At 46.5% G+C, this 16,542-nt stretch overlaps 1 protein-coding gene across 7 annotated transcripts in view; it reads right to left on the bottom strand.

The window, feature by feature from the left end:
* Positions 1–16,542, bottom strand: part of LOC105484187 (chromodomain helicase DNA binding protein 4) — a 38,777-nt gene that overhangs the window by 11,890 nt on the left and 10,345 nt on the right. For 5 of the 7 annotated variants that reach the window (XM_071072309.1, XM_071072310.1, XM_071072314.1 and 2 more), the window contains exons 13-30: positions 14,592–14,723; positions 13,963–14,059; positions 13,110–13,301; positions 12,068–12,268; positions 11,742–11,879; positions 11,347–11,468; positions 11,045–11,218; positions 10,573–10,714; positions 10,351–10,482; positions 10,124–10,241; positions 6,721–6,845; positions 6,140–6,377; positions 5,812–5,987; positions 1,489–1,669; positions 1,318–1,404; positions 1,140–1,228; positions 907–1,040; positions 113–257 (exon numbers count right to left, since the gene is read on the bottom strand). In XM_071072309.1, the coding sequence (XP_070928410.1) occupies positions 113–257; positions 907–1,040; positions 1,140–1,228; positions 1,318–1,404; positions 1,489–1,669; positions 5,812–5,987; positions 6,140–6,377; positions 6,721–6,845; positions 10,124–10,241; positions 10,351–10,482; positions 10,573–10,714; positions 11,045–11,218; positions 11,347–11,468; positions 11,742–11,879; positions 12,068–12,268; positions 13,110–13,301; positions 13,963–14,059; positions 14,592–14,723 (2,623 nt within the window). Of the gene's footprint in view, positions 1–112; positions 258–906; positions 1,041–1,139; positions 1,229–1,317; positions 1,670–5,811; positions 5,988–6,139; positions 6,378–6,720; positions 6,846–10,123; positions 10,242–10,350; positions 10,483–10,572; positions 10,715–11,044; positions 11,219–11,346; positions 11,469–11,741; positions 11,880–12,067; positions 12,269–13,109; positions 13,302–13,962; positions 14,060–14,591; positions 14,724–16,542 lie in introns of all 7 variants that reach the window. The other 2 variants (XM_071072311.1, XM_071072308.1) reach the window with 2 other exon arrangements.

Raw genomic sequence — 16,542 nt, 5'->3', positions numbered from 1 at the left:
ACCTCAAGTGATCCGCCCGCCTCGGCCTCCCAAAGTGCTGGGATTACAGGTGTGAGCCACTGCGCCTGGCCCCCTAGAAACTTTTAACAATGGCAAGTGGCTCAGGGCTCACCTTCTTGCGAATCAAAGACATAACACCAATTCTAGTAAGGACATGCTGGCGAGACAGGCCTTCTCGAGGGACACCATCAGCAAAGGTCTCAGCCCCATCTGCCCCCGGCTCACATAAATGCCGCATAAAGAGAGAGACATATGCCCTGTGTAAAGAAGTAGAGAAATGAGTTCAACAGGGATCATGCTGACTCTTAAGATTCTTTTTTTTTTTTTTTTTTTTTGAGACGGAGTCTCGGTCTGCCGCCCAGGCTGGAGTGCAGTGGCCGGATCTCAGCTCACTGCAAGCTCCGCCTCCCGGGTTTACGCCATTCTCCTGCCTCAGCCTCCCGAGTAGCTGGGACTACAGGCGCCCGCCGCCTCGCCCGGCTAGTTTTTTGTATTTTTTAGTAGAGACGGGGTTTCACTGGGTTAGCCAGGATGGTCTCGATCTCTTGACCTCGTGATCCGCCGGTCTCGGCCTCCCAAAGTGCTGGGATTACAGGCTTGAGCCACCGCGCCCAGCCAAGATTCTTTTTCCATCCCTTCGTGAGGCATTATCACAGGCAATAACTATGGCTCCACCTTGAGGTAAAGCCCACCACTGCACTGGAAGGCTGATCTCCAGACCCCACAAGAAGACCCAGGTTCTCTTCCAGGGAAGCTAGGAACACATTACTAACAGCTTCACCTGCCAACTTCAACAGAGGAAACAGCCCACTTCCCTGCACGGCTGGGCCTAGAACCATGGAATGACCAGCTAGATAGCAGAAGAAGCCCTTGCTCTAGATCAGTCCACGCCAGCCCTCAACTCACTTGAACTCTTTCTCTGATTTGCCTCGCAGATCTCTTACAAGCCACTGGGTAGTAAAAGCATCCTGAGGTGGCATACCATATCGCATAATTGCGTTAAGAAAGGCTTTTCGCTGACGAGCATTAAAACCAAGTACCTAGGGGAAGAAGAAACCCAGGTGAGAGGGAGCAGGTCGCACTCCACCAAAGATCCAATATCTGGCACTCACCCACCCTTAGAATCCCATGGCACTTACTTCAATATTCCCACCGACACGGGCCAACAGAGGAGGCAATGGCTTATCTTTATCATTCCGCAGGCCCTTACGACTGGGCCTACGGGGAGCTGCAGGAAGAAAAAGATGAATGAGTGACACAGGTAGGATATGAAACAAAGCAATATTTAGAAAAGCAACAAAAAAGCACAGCCCTCACCTTCTGAACGTTCATCAAAGTCTTCATCACCTTCCTCTGAAGCCACTGAGTAATCGGACTGGTTGTCGGACTGGTCGTCCTGCCAATCTGGAGGGAGAGAGGGCAGATGAGCGGGGCCCACTGCTCTAGTGGAACGGCCCATGGGTGGGGGGCGGGGCCGGCCACACACACCTCGGTCCTCCTGGGAGCCATCATTGTAGTTGACCTGTTTACGGATTCTTTTTCCTTTACCCAGATTTCGGGCTAGATCTTCTTGCTGCTGCTCATAATGGTGCCGCAGCAATTTCTCCCAGTAGTCAGGATCCACACTTTCTTCCTGTTTAATGATTTCCCGTTCTACCTCCTCTTCCTCCTGGGACAGAGGGAGGGCCAGGACTCAGGAGTGCTGAAGTCAGCACCACCAGCTACCCCTGGTCCTCATAGTTCCCACTCTGCTAGCTCCTTTTCATGACTGGACTCTTAAATAGTTGGTGTGCCTATTTGGACCTACGAACTTAGAAGAAATTTAATTGAGAGTACATAGCTCCTCATAATTATGTATACATTAGCAGTCAGCATAACTCAAGAAAAACATGGGATAGAGCCATTATCACAGGGAAAGATGAAGAGACAGAATGCTTTCTTCTAACCCCTTGCACTGGTGCATATACAATCGAAAAAAGCAAAAAGAAAAGAGGTCAGAGCCTTAGCAAGGCAGAATGGAGAAGCTTCTGAAATACTGTAAAAGATTTTCATAAGAGAGAAGAAAAGAGGTCTATAAGCCTTTCTGTTCTTCATAAACTTCATAAAAGCTTACCAACTGTCTGCAAAGCGAAAAGAATTATATATAGCCTCTTATATCCCAAAAATGTTGATACTCCTCTAAAAGTGAATTTTTTTCAGACACTTCAGGATCACTCACTGATTCCATATCCCTTATACTGGAATTAAACAGCTGCTAATAGCATAACATTAGAAACAACCTAAATGTCCATCATTATGGAACTAGTTAAATAAATTACAATCAGCCCTCTGTATCCATGGGTTCTGCACCTGTGGATTCAAACAACCATAGATGGAAAATATTCAGAGAAAAAACAAAATTGTCTGTACTCAACATGTACAGACTTTTTTCTTGTTATTATTCCCTAACCAATGTGGCATTTACATCGCATTGGTATTACTTTTGTGTTTAAAAGGAAAAAAATGTTTTTGGGTACATGTATGTGCGTGTACATATACATGTATGAATATATGTATAATTTGTATACACATAAAATATTTTTGTAAAGATATAAAAGGAACTGAAAACATTAGCTGTCCCCAAGAAGGGAACTAAATTGTTAGAGGACAGAAGAGAAAAGAGATACGTGTGTGTACATATAAATATATATATGTATTTTTTTTTTTTTTGGGGAGAGGGTCTAGCTGTGTTGTCTAGGCTAGAGTACAGTGGCATCATTATGGCTCACTGCAGCCTCGACCACCAGGTTTAAGCGATCCTCCCACACAGCTAGAACCACAGCATGAGCAACCACACTCAGCTAATGTTTTTATTACTTAGAGACGGAATTTCACCATGTTGCCCAAGTTGGTCTCTAACTCCTGGGCTCAAGCGGCCCTCCCGCCTCAGCCTCCCAAATACTGGGATTCTAGGCATGAGCCACCGCATCTTGCCCTTTCCTGTATTTTGAGCTATGTAAATTACTATCAAAAATAAAAGTTAAAAAATTTTTAAAAGAAATCAACAGCAGCTGCAGTCACTAATCAAAGAACAATGTGTATACTTGTGTAGTCACCAACAAGGATGATCCACTTATCATGTGCTCTCCCTCCTGTCAATCACTTCTATTACATTCACTGCCACTGAAAGGAATGTGAGCATTCTATTAGTAGGGTCGTTTCTGATTGAACACTATAGTATGCAGACCTATGTCAGACCATTCAGCCACACTTACATATAAACTGAGGTTGGACATATTACCTTCAAGAACAAAATCACAGGTAAGTATCAGGAAAACACAGCAAGGGGGATGGTTCTGAGGTGGGAGAATGAGAAAAGATGACAAAGACCACCAGAACCAACGCCAATTCAAGGAATCCTGAGCTGAGTGGTTTACAGAAGACCAGAAGAAAAAGGAATTTTTATTTTTCCATTTCATACTCCTCTACATCATTTGGGAGAGAAAAACATTAAAACAAGCCACACATTCCTCACATACTATTTTCTTTTTTTACTATAAAAGACCAAGAAAGAGAAGGGAGGAGAATAAAAAGGTATAGACCGATTCTAATTTTTTTTTTTTTTTGAGATGGAGTCTCACTCTGTCGCCAGGCTGGAGTGCAGTGGCGCAATCTCGGCTTCACTGCAACCTCCACCTCCCGGGTTTCAAGTGGTTCTCTGCCTCAGCCTCCCAAGTAACTGGGACTACAGGTGCCCACCACCACACCCAGCTAATTTTTGTATTTTTCTACAGACAGGGTTTCACCATGTTGGCCAGGATAGTCTCGATCTCCTGACTTCGTGATCCACCCACCTCGGCCTCCCAAAGTGCTGGGATTACAGGCATGAGCCATCGCACCTGGCCCGATTCTAATCTTTAAAAAAACACAAGGAGGGGCCGGGCATAGTGGCTCATGCCTGTAATCCCAGCACTTTGGGAGGCTGAGGCAGATGGGTCATGAGGTCAGGAGATCGAGACCATCCTGACTAACACAGTGAAACCCCATCTCTACTAAAAATACAAAAAATTAGCTGGGCGTGGTGGCACATGCCTGTAGTCCCAGCTATTCGGGAGGCTGAGGAAGGAGAATTGAACCCAGGAGGCAGAGGTTGCAGTGAGCCAAGATCACGCCACTGCTCTCCAGCCTGGGCGAGAGAGCAAGACTCTGTCTCAAAAAAAAAAAAAAGAAAAAAACACACACACACAAGGAGGCCGGGCGCGGTGGCTCATGCCTATAATCCCACCACTTTGGGAGGCCGAGGCAGGCGGATCACTTGAGGTCAGGAGTTCTAGAATACCCCAGCACACATGGTAAAACCCCGTTTCTACTAAAACTATAAAAAAATTAGCCGGGCATGATGGTGCGTACCTGTAATCTCAGCTACTTGGGAGGCTGAGGCAGGAGAATTGCTTGAACCCAGAAGTGGAGGTTGCAGTGGGCCGTGATCCCACCACTGCACTCCAGCCTGGGCAACAGAGCAAGACTCTGTCTCAAAAAAAAACATACGTAAGGCCGGGGCAGTTGCTCACGCCTGTAACCCCTGTAATCCAAGGTGGGTGGATCACAAGGTCAGGAAATCAAGACCATCCTGGCTAACACGGTGAAACCTCGTCTCTAATAAAAACACAAAGAAATTAGACAGGTGTGGTGGCAGGCGCCTGTAGTCCCAGCTACTCGGGAGGCTCAGGCAGGAGAACTGCTTGAACCCGGGAGGCGGAGCTTGCAGTGGGCTGAGATCGCACCACTGCACTCCAACCTGGGGGAGAGAGTGGGACTCCATCTCAAAATAAATAAATAAATAAATACATAAATACATAAATAAAATAATACATAAAAATAAACACAAGGAGACCTGGTGCAGTGGGTAACACCTGGAGTGCTTTGGGAGGCCAAGGCAGGAGGACTGCTTAAGGCCAGGAGTTCAAGACCATCCTGGGCAACACAGCAAGACATCTCTAAAAACATTTAAAAAATTAACCAGGTCTGGTAGCACACATCTACTAGGGTCACTCTTCAGCCCAGGAGTTTAAGGTTGCACTGAGCTATGACTGTGCCATTGCACTCTAGCCTGGATGACAGAGCCAGACCCTGTCTCTCTTTTTGTTGTTTTTTTTCTCTTCAGACAGAGTCTGGCTCTGTCACCAGGCTGGAATGCAATGGCGTGATCTCAGCTCACTGCAACCTCTGCCTCCTGGGTTCAAGCGATTCTCCTGCCTCAGCCTCCTGAGTAGCTGGGACTACAGGTGTGCTCCATCATGCCTGGCTAATTTTTTTATTTTTAGGAAAAACTGGGTTTCACCGTGTTGGCCAGGCTGGTCTCAAACTCCTGGCCTCAAGTGATGTATCTGCCTGTCTCAGCCTCCCAAAGTGCTGGGATTACAGACTTGAGCCACTACACCTGGTAGAGACCCTGTCTCTTAAATAAAAACCAGACAACACAAAGAGACAGATTATCTAGGATCTTCTGCCTTTTCTCTAGAGAGATGAGGTAACATTCAAAATTTTATGTGTAAGGTTTAATAAAACACGTAAGAGAAAATGACATTCTGGTAAAGAGCCAAAATAACTGTTGTGAGCATATTTGGTTGTAAGTTTTCTGACAACCAAGGCAAAGATGAAAATCTGATTAGTCATGTTATCAGCCTTGTTTTCAAAGGAAGAGGTGTATCAATTCATCAATGTAAGAATTTGCCTATAGATATTTTCCTCTTGTCTCAAATACCACCTTGGTCTCAATTCCAATTTTCAGACCAATCACCAAGCACAGGATTGCCTTGGATTCATACTCACCCCCATTTCTTCTTCCCGTACCACATACTGGGCCACTTTGAATGAGCTCAAATATTCATTCATGCCCTGCAATTCTGTGTCTTCAGTCTCATCCTGGTTACGGTCCAGCAGCCGTTCAATGGCCTTATCATCGTAGTGGATAACACTGCTATCTTCTCCCTCTTTGTTGTCTCCTCCTATAAAAAATCAAGGGCCCACATCCCCAAAGTCAGCTTCAGCAGCTGCAGTGGAAAAAGCAAGTCCCACAAGACCCTTGGTATCAAAGATTCTCCCTAACCTTTAGAGAGGCCAAGCCCCACACCAAAATGTAAGTTCCTGACTAGCTCACCTCCATCAGTGGCTTCATCCTTGAAAAGTTCCTCAGTGCCAAATTTGAGGATATCATCAAGCTCCTGTTTGGACATAGATCCAGTCTTGGAGCCCAACCCAGGCCGTACCACTAGATGCGTCAGCATCATTTTCTTCTTTGCCACCTGCGTGATGCGCTCCTCAACTGACGCACGGGTCACAAACCGGTAGATCATTACCTTTTTATTTTGCCCAATCCGGTGAGCTCTGCTAAAGGCCTGGAGTTGAGCAGGAAATAAAGCCAGAAATTGTATTTTCCTGGTGCCACTCTTACCCTGACTTCCACATAGTATTCTAAATTCGGCACAAGACAAGGTCTACAGCCTGCCCTCATAGGAAACTTCCTTTTGCACCCCTGCCTCCAGACACCACCCTCTAACATGTTACCCAAAATAGGACCACAGCTAACCAAATTCTCTGGCTTACAATAAGGTAAACAACACAAAAAGAATAATCTGTTGTTTCTCACCTAAAAACCTAATTCCAGATGGTAGAGTGCTCATAGAGGCCACTATGCCTCTAACATGTTACTTATTAAGGCTACCTGCTGCCTCTGCTCACCTGAATGTCATTATGGGGGTTCCAGTCAGAGTCATAGATAATAACTGTGTCAGCAGTGGCCAGATTGATTCCAAGGCCCCCAGCTCGAGTGGAAAGCAAGAAGCAGAACTGCTGAGCACCTGGTGCTAATAAAGGAACCAAAAACACCATTAGAAGTGTCTCCTAAATTCCAATTCACAAATGTAGTTTAAAAAATTAAGCCGGGGCGGTGGCTCAAGCCTGTAATCTTAGCACTTTGGGAGGCAGACACAGGTGGATCATTGGAGTTCAAGACCAGCCTGCCCAACATAGTGAAACCCTGCCTCTACTAAAAATACAAAAATTAGCCAGGCATGGTGGTGTACACCTGTAGTCCCAGCTACTCGGGAGGCTGAGGCAGGAGAATCACTTGAACCCGGTAGGCAGAGTTTGCAGTGAGCAGAGATTGCACCACTGCACTTCAGCCTGGGCAACAGAGCGAGAGACTCTATCTCAAAAAAAAAAGAAAAATTAGCTGGGCATGGTGGTGCACACCTGTAGTCCCAGCTACTCAGAAGTTGAGGCAGGAGAATCACTTGAGCCCAAGAGTTCAAGGTTATAGTGAGCTTTGTGCTACTGCACTCCAGCCTGGGCAACAGAGCAAGACCCCATTTCTTTTTTTTTTTTTTTGAGACGGAGTCTCACGCTGTTGCCCAGGCTGGAGTGCAGTGGCGCGATCTCGGCTCACTGCAAGCTCCGCCTCCCGGGTTCCCGCCATTCTCCTGCCTCAGCCTCCTGAGTAGCTGGGACTACAGGCGCCCGCCACCGCGCCCGGCTAATTTTTTGTATTTTTAGTAGAGACGGGGTTTCACTGTGGTCTCGATCTCCTGACCTTGTGATCCGCCCGCCTCGGCCTCCCAAAGTGCTGGGATTACAGGCTTGAGCCACCGCGCCCGGCCGCAAGACCCCATTTCTTAAAGAAAAACGTCAGAATAGGCCAGGTGCAGTGGCTCACGCCTATAACCCCAGCACTTTGGGAGGCTGAGGTGGGCAGATCACCTGAGGTCAGGAGTTCGAGATTAAGCTGGCCAACATGGTGAAATCCTGCCTACTAAAAATACAAAATTAGCCAGGCATGGTGGCAGTCACCTGTAATCCCAGCTACTTGGGAGGCTGAGGCAAGAGAATCGCTTGAACCCAGGAGGCGAAGGTAAAAAAGAAAGAATGTCAGAATATAAAACCTCATAGGCAAACACCACGGTAATAATCATTGTAAGCAAAGTCCACTGATGGACACTAAAATCAGTGTGAAAGTTTAAGGAGAAACAGGACACTGACACAGTCTCAAATATCTCCCTCAAGCTATTTATCAATCACAATTGGGAACAAGAGAAACTTTACACTGCAGAAACTCAACAGACACCACCTTAACCAGTGATCAAGTCATTACCAGTAAGGGGACATAACACATGTCCGTGCCCCAGTATGATGCATTGAAAAGGAAACATCATCGGCCGGGTGCAGTGGCTCACAAGGTCAGGAGATCGAGACTATCTTGACCAATGTGGTGAAACCCCGTCTCTACTAACAGTACAAAAATTAGCCGGGCATGGTGGCGGGCACCTGTAATCCCAGCTACTCGGGAGGCTGAGGCAGGAGAATGGCTTGAACCTGGGTGGAGGTTGCAGTGAGCCAAGATCACACCACTGCACTCCAGACTCCAGCCTGGTAACAGAGCAAGACTGTCTCAAAAAAAAAAAAAAAAGAAAAGAAAAGAAAAGGACACATCACCACCTCTGTGGCATTCTTGCACAAAATGTCTAATTTAATCAAGAGAAAACATCACACAAACCCAAACTTAGAGCCATGCTACAAAATAACTGACCAGTGTTCATCAAAAGTATCTATATTGACCAGGCACAGTGGCTCGCACCTGTAATCCCAGCACTTTGGGAGGCCGAGACAGGTGGATTACCTGAGGTCAGGAGTTCGAGACCAGCCTGGCCAACGTGGTGAAACCGTCTCTACTAAAAATACAAAAATCTGCTGGGCATGGTGGCGCACACCTGTAATCTCAGCTACTGAGGAGGCTGAGACAGGAGAATCGCTTGAACCCAGGAGGCACAGGTTGCAATGAGTCAAGATCGTGCCACTGCACTCCAGTCTGGGCAACAGAGTGAGACTCCATCTCAAAAAAAAATATGTATCATGTAAGAAAAGGAAAAAAAATAAATGTCATAGATAGCAGGAAGCACAATAACTAAATGGAACATGGGACCTGGGATTGGATCCTGAAACACAAAACAGACATCAGGAAAAATTGGTGACATCCATTGAAGGTCTGTCATTTATAGTATAATACCAATGATAATTTCCTAGTTTTGATCATTGTACTGCAGTTATGTAAGTTATTATTAAGAGAAGCTAGCTAGTTGAACAGTATACATGAACTCTCTGTGCTGTTCTGTAACTTTTTTCTAAGTCTAAAATTAAAATAAAAAGTTTTTTTAAAACAAGTAGTAGTGACACTGAGTACAGTGGCTTATGCCTATCATCTCAATACTTTGGGAGGCCAAGGCAGGAGGACTGCTTGAGCCCAGAAGTTTGTGATCAGCCTGGACAACATGGCAAGACCCCATCTCTTCAAAAATTTTTTTTTAATTAGCTAGGTACAGTGGCTCAAGCCTATAGCCCCAGCTAGTTGGGAGGCTGAAGCAGCAGGATCACTTAAGCCTGGATGTGGGTCCAGGTTGTAGTAAGCCATGATCATGCCACTGCTCTCCAGCCTCCGCAACAGAGTGAGACCCCATCTCAAATAAACAAAACAAAACAGGCTGGGCATGGTGGCTCGTGCCTGTAATCCCAGCACTTTGGGAGGCCAAGGCGGGCGGATAATGAGGTCAGGAGATGAAGACCATCTTGGCCAACATGGTGAAACCCCATCTCTACTAAAAGTACAAAAATTAGGTGGGCGTGGTGGCACGCACCTATAGTCCCAACTACTTGGGAGGCTGAGGCAGGAGAATCACTTGAACCCAGGAGGCGGAGGTTGCAGTGAGCCAAGATCGCACCACTGCACTCCAGCCTGGGCAACAGAGCAAGACTCCATCTCAAAAAAAAAACAAACAAAAAACAAAAAACAAAACCAAACCCTAGTAGTGTCTACTGAGGCAGATAAGTCTGCTAGTAACTTGCTATTTGAGCTTGAACAAGTCCTGACCTCTTGCTTGCCCTCAAGATACAATGCTTTCTTCTTTCTAGCAGAAAGAACAAAGACCCCAAAGGAAAAAATCTCCTAGGAATAGTCCAATACATTCTTCCAACTGAGACATTCAAAAGCTTTACTCTTCCATCTCAAATGACAAAGCCCGAAAAGAACTACACAGAAAAGCAGATGCACAAGAAGTTACAGAGGATTCCTGAAACTAAACAACTTCTCTCTCACCATTGAAGCGGTCAATGGCCTCTTGCCGCATGTTCCCAGTGATTCCACCATCGATGCGTTCGTATTTATAACCTTCATGTTCCAAGAAATCCTCTAGCAAGTCTAGCATCTTGGTCATCTGTAAAAGGAGCATGGTTTAATTATGGAAGAGTCAGATGGTAACCCTTTCCTGAGGTCACTGAGGGCTGTCTATGACTGTTCCCTAAAGCTCCCAGTCCACATGATACCTGGGAAAAGATGAGTACACGATGCCCACCCTCTTTAAGGTTCTTGAGCATTTTCTGCAGCAGCAATAATTTCCCAGATGCTCTGATTAGGGCACTGCCATCATACATGCCATTAGGCATCTTAGGGGCCTCCTGAGAACAAAAGCAAAGAAAAAAATATTAAAAGAAAGCACATATGGAGGAGTCCCAACCCAGGGAAAAACAGGAGGTGGCACTACATACCATTGCAGCCACAGGGAAGAGGTATGGATGGTTGCAGCACTTCTTAAGATCCATCACCACATTTAGCAGAGACACCTGGTTGCCACCACCTCGGGCATTGAGTGCTTCAAAATTTCGAGTGAGGATGTACTTGTAGTATTTCCTACATGGCCAAGGTAGAAAGACAGGTTAGACTTGAGAGGCTTTCGGTGACTAATAATGCAGGCCCAACAACTGAGATCTTTCTTCCAACACATCCCACTTTGGCACTAAGGACACCTAACGCACAAGCACTACCACCACCATTTTAAATACGGAAAGGTATAACTTAAAATAAGTAAGAACCATGTGCTCCAGCGCCCTAGCATCAGGTTTCTTTAGGCCTTGCTTGCTCCTGTCACCAGATGCCTTGAAGCTGAGTGAGGGAGGAATAGGAAAGACTGCAGACTGGCAGATGTCTAAATGGAGTCTGTTTCTGTCCCTCCCAACTCACTTCTGCATAGGGCTCAGCTCCACACGCACAATTAGTTCTGTCTTGGAGGGCATATTCTTGAACACATCGGCTTTCAGCCGCCGCAACATGTGCGGCCCCAGCATGTCATGCAGTTTTTTTATCTGGTCCTCCTTGGCAATGTCAGCAAACTCCTCCAAAAAACCTTCCAAATTGCTTCAGAAAGAAAAAGGAAAAAGTTATTGGAGAAGGAGAAGGGAAGAAAGAAAAGTGATACAGGAAATGGGCAACAGGAAGAATGAGAAGCACAATTATGAGCCGATTACAGATAAACACATACTTACTGGAACCTCTCGGGGGTGAGAAAGTTGAGCAGATGAAACAACTCTTCGAGATTGTTTTGTAATGGAGTCCCAGTCAGCAACAACTTGTGCTGGAGTGAGTAACCATTCAAGACCCGGAAGAACTGGTGAAGCAGATGGAAAAATGTGAAATCCAATGAAAACACAGCTCTAGTAAATCTCTACCAAATTTCAAGTTTTTCACTGCCCAATAGTTAAGCATCCCACTCCCCACATTCTTTTTAAAGGCCTGGCCACCAAGGGTTGTCACATACAAGGAAAGAAGGCAGAGACAATTTTTCTCTCTCCTCTCCACCTGCAAGTCTTCCCCTTAACAAATTGGGAGTACTAGAAAAAACTCAAAGTCAGGGCTCCAACATCCCTCCCTCAGCCCTCACCTTAGACTGATTGTTCTTCAGCCTATGGGCTTCATCCACGATGAGGCAGGCCCAATCAATAGAGCCCAAGATAGCCATGTCAATGGTGATCAATTCATAGGATGTCAGCAGCACATGGAATTTCACAGATGCCTCTTTCTGCACATGAAGGCAACTTGGTCACTACTAGTCACCTTCTCTCATGTAATCACAACCCGGGGACTGACGGAATGTTTTCCTCCTCCCAGGATTACCCTTTTGCCTCACCAAGGACCAGATCACAAGGAGGTAAACTAAGCCAGAAGCCGCAACTCTTTCTCTAGGGTGGCTTCCCTGCCCTGAGATACCTTCATGCGGGAGGCCTTCTTGCCGCCACGAATAGCATTGTCTTCAAAAGAGAACTCATTCTCTCGGATGATGGCACGGCTGTCCTTGTCACCCACATAGGTTACAACATACATGTCTGGAGCCCACATTTCAAACTCCCGCTCCCAGTTGATGATGGTAGAAAGAGGGGCACTCACTAGGAAGGGGCCTTTGGAATGACCCTTTGAGGAAGAAGAGGAAAGTCAGGACTGAGGGCCCCCGCACACTGCAACCCCAGTGAACGCCCAGCACCCTGCTGTCCCCTCAAGCCGAGCCAAGGACTGACACCTGCGCTCCTGCTCCTGTTCTCACCTTCCTCCATACACATGCCCAGCCTGTGCCTTTCCAAAAAGACAAGGTCCCACCATAACTACAAGTCTTATCTCTCCCATTAAGTCTTTCTATACTTTTTTCCTGAGACAGAGTTTCACTCTTGTTGCCCAGGCTGGAGTGCAATGGTGCAATCTCAGCTCACTGCAACCTCCACCTCCCGGGTTTAAGTGATTCTCCTGCCTCAGCCTCCCAAGTAGCTGGGATTACAGGCATGCGCCACCATGCCCCGCTAACTTTGTATTTTTAGTAGAGACGGGGTTTCACCATGTTGGTCAGGCTGGTCTCAAACTCCCGACCTCAGGTGATCCACCCACCTCAGGCTCCCAGTGCTGGGATTACAGGTGTGAGCCACTGCGTACAGCCAAGTTTTTCCATACTAATTCTACTAGTAATTCTACTTCCCTCAACACATAATCATTCCCCTAGAACTGAGACTCTACGGACCCACTGCTAATCCTACCGAGGGCTCCACACCCTCAAATCTTCCGCTGCGTACGTATGTTTATCCACTATCACATTTATCTACTATCTATTAAACACATGTGTACATGTGTTTATCTATTATCCATAGTGTTCTTGAAGGTCAGAGACCAATTTTTTTATTCCTTTATCTCTCTACTCAGAGTGTAAGTGAAGGCTTCAAACACAAAATATCCATACAAAAAAACTATCAGCCCCAGATTTCCTTACCTCCTTGTAAAGGGAATAGAGGAAGACTGCTGTCTGTACAGTTTTCCCAAGGCCCATCTCATCAGCCAAGATGGTGTCAGTGCCCTGAGCCCAGGAGAAACGCAACCAATTCAGACCCTCCATTTGATAGGGGTGCAGGGTTCCACCTGTAGCATCCAGGTACTCTGGCTGTCGCTCATACTTCACTGTTGGCTGAAGGATGAAACAGAGAAGTCAAGAGCTGGCAAGGAACCCCCTTCCTCCCCTAATACAGCAGCTGCTTCCTCCTCTCTAGTCTTCACGGATCCTCCTGGGGAAAAGCTACAAAAATTCTGAGGGAAGAGATCCCCTATAATTACTGCAATTTCATGTTCACTTTAGGGTCCTCCAGGAAACAGGGCTTAACCAGACAGATCTGATTTTGGTCCTACATATCACTGAGGAAAAACACATCACAGACTCCCTACCAATACAATAATTCTACTAGTCAGGATCTACCAGGTAAATAATGTATGTCCCTGTTAGATGAATCTTTTTAACTTTAATCACCCTCAAATTACACTGTACAAACAAAACCCAGAGGAACTGAGCCTGAATTAAGCCAGATTCCAATGTAAGTTCATAAAAGCTAGGCTATGTGACCCCTCCCCCTAGATAACACTTCTTCAGTCATTCAAAATACACCTCCTTTTTTTTTCTGATGACAAAAGAAGAAAGTAATCCCAGTGCTTTCTGATATATAGAGACGTGGAAAAGTGGGGAAGCAGACTTGAAGTGATCTATTCATTACCTAAGAGTACCATCATTAGACTGCAGCAAAGATACACTGTCCTACCCAACAATCTACCCTCCAGTCCCTTCCACTCCGACTCACATCAACTGTTGGCGTTTCTGGAGGTCTCTCCAACTTTCGAAGCTTCACCTTCTTGAGCTTCTTGCCTGGTCGGCCTTCCTCACCCCTCATTAACTCCCTAAAGAAGAAAAATGTCACGCAGCTGCCCAAAGTCCTTTTCTATAGAAGAAACAACTTGCCCAGGCACAGAGGCTCACACCTGTAATCCCAACACTTTGGGAGGCTGAGGCAGGCAGGTCACCTAAGGTCAGGAGATTGAGACCAGCCTGGCCAACATGGTGAAACCCCGTCCCTACTAAAAATACAAAAATTAGCCAGGCGTGGTGGCAGACGCCTGTAATCTCAGCTATGAGGCAGGAGAATTGCTTGAACCCGGGAGGCAGAGGTTGCAGTGAACCAAGATCGCACCATTGCACTCCAGCCTGGGGGACAAGAGCAAGACTTCGTCTAAAAAAAACAAAAAAAAATTATCCCAGCTACTCGGGAGGCTAAGGCAGAAGAATCGTTTGAACCAGGGAGTCAAAGGTTGCAGTCAGCCAAGATCATGCCACTGCACTATAGCCTGGTGACAAAGCGAGGCTCCATATTAAAAATAAAAAGAAAGAAAAAAAAAAAAGAAGTAACTCTATTCCTCACCCAAAATCACTCACCTGTGATTCCAATAGCTCTGCTTGAACAGGTCGTAATCCTGGATCTCCACATCCTCACTCTCCCAAGAAGCCTGATCATAAGGTAAGTCCCGCCACTTGATCAAGTAGTGGACGTGGCCCTTCTTGTCCACGCTGCAAGTCAAGGAGAAAAAACTCTCAGAGCCAGAAAAAGCAACCCTCCTCACTTGCTCTCAAAAACTGGCAATACCGTATGTTCCACACCAGACCTCTAGGTAGGCCACAGATCACACGTTTTCAGAGCCTCTACTATACCAGTCTTTGACCAAAAATTATCTCTAATTTATACTTTCCTAGTTACACTCAAACACCAGAATTCAGTCAATTAATAATTAACATAGAGTGTTGGCCAGGTGCAGTGGCTCACACCTGTAATCCCAGCACTTTGGGAAGCCAAGGCAGGCAGATCACTTGAGGCCAGGAGATCAAGACCAGCCAGGCCAACATGGCGAAACCCCGTCTCTACAAAAAAAAATTAACCAGGCGTCAAGCCAGGCGCAGTGGCTCATGCCTGTAATCCCAGCACTTTGGAAGGCTGAGGCAGGTGGATCACAAAGTCAGGAGTTCAAGATCAGCCTGGCCAATATGGTAAAACCCCGTCTCTACTAAAAATACAAAAATTAGCAAGGCGTGGTGGTGCATGCCTGTAATCCCAGCTAGTCAGGAGGCTGAGACAGAAGAATTGCTTGAACCCAGGAGGTGGAGGTTGCATCAAGCTGAGATTGCAGCACTGCACTCCAACTTAGGTGACAGAAAGACACTCCATCTCAAAAAAAAAAAAAAAAATTAGCCAGGCACGGTGGCACACGCCAGTAATCAGAGCTACTCCGGAGACTGAGGCAGAGAATCACTTGAGCCTGAGAGGCGGAGGTTGCAGTGAGCTTAGATCATGTCACTGCACTCCAGGCTGGGCCACAGAGCGAGACTCTGTCTCAAAAAATAAATAAATAGGCCACACGCGATGCCTCATGCCTGTAATCCCAGCACTTTGGGAGGATGAGGCGGGCGGATCACGAGGTCAGGAAATTGAGACCATCCTGGCTAACACAGTGAAACCCCGTCTCTACTAAAAATAAAAATAAAAAAAAAAAATTAGCCAGGCGTGGTGGCGATTGCCTGTAGTCCCAGCTACTTGGGAGGCTGAGGCAGGAGAATGGCATGAATGCGGGAGGCGGAGCTTGCAGTGAGCTGAGATCGCGCCACTGCACTCCAGCCTGGGCAACATGTCCGTCGCAAAAAAAAACACAATAATAAAATAAATAAATAAATAAATAAATAACATAAAGTGTCAGGCGCAGTAGCTCCCGCCTGTAATCCCAACGTTTTGGGAAACTGAGGCAGATAGCTTGAGCCCAGGAGTTTGGGACTGCTGTGAGCAGTGATCACGACACTGCACTCAAACCTGGGCAACAGAGCTAGACTTTGTCTCAAAATAAAGCATGGTGGCTCACGTGTGTTAATCCCAGAACTTAGGGAGGCCAATGCAGGCAGATCACCTGAGGTTAGGAGTTCAAGACCAGTCTGGCCAACATAGTGAAACCCTGTCTCTACTAAAAGTACAAAAATTAGCTGGGTATGGTGGCAGGTGCCTATGCCTAGTTACTAGGGAGGCTGAAGCAGGAGATTCACATGAGCCCAGGAGACCGAGGTTGCAGCAAGCCAAGGTTGCACCACTACACTCCCGCCTGGGTAACAGAGCAAGACTCCATCTCAAAAAAACAACCAACCAAGTATGGTGGCTCACGCCTGTAATCCCAGCACTTTCACCTGAGGTCAAGAGATCCAGACCATCCTGGCCAACATGGTGAAACCCCGTCTCTACTAAAAATACAAAAAATTAGCTGGGCGTGGTGGCTCGCGCCTGTAGTCCCAGCTTCTCAGGAGGCTGAGGCAGGAGAATCACTTGAACCTGGGAGGCAGAGGTTGCACTGAG

The sequence above is a fragment of the Macaca nemestrina genome, chromosome 10, assembly GCF_043159975.1.
Source record: "Macaca nemestrina isolate mMacNem1 chromosome 10, mMacNem.hap1, whole genome shotgun sequence".
Taxonomy (NCBI): domain Eukaryota; kingdom Metazoa; phylum Chordata; class Mammalia; order Primates; family Cercopithecidae; genus Macaca; species Macaca nemestrina.
The sequence above is the reverse complement of the archived record's forward strand: the minus strand, read 5'-3'. Positions and strand labels throughout refer to the sequence as shown.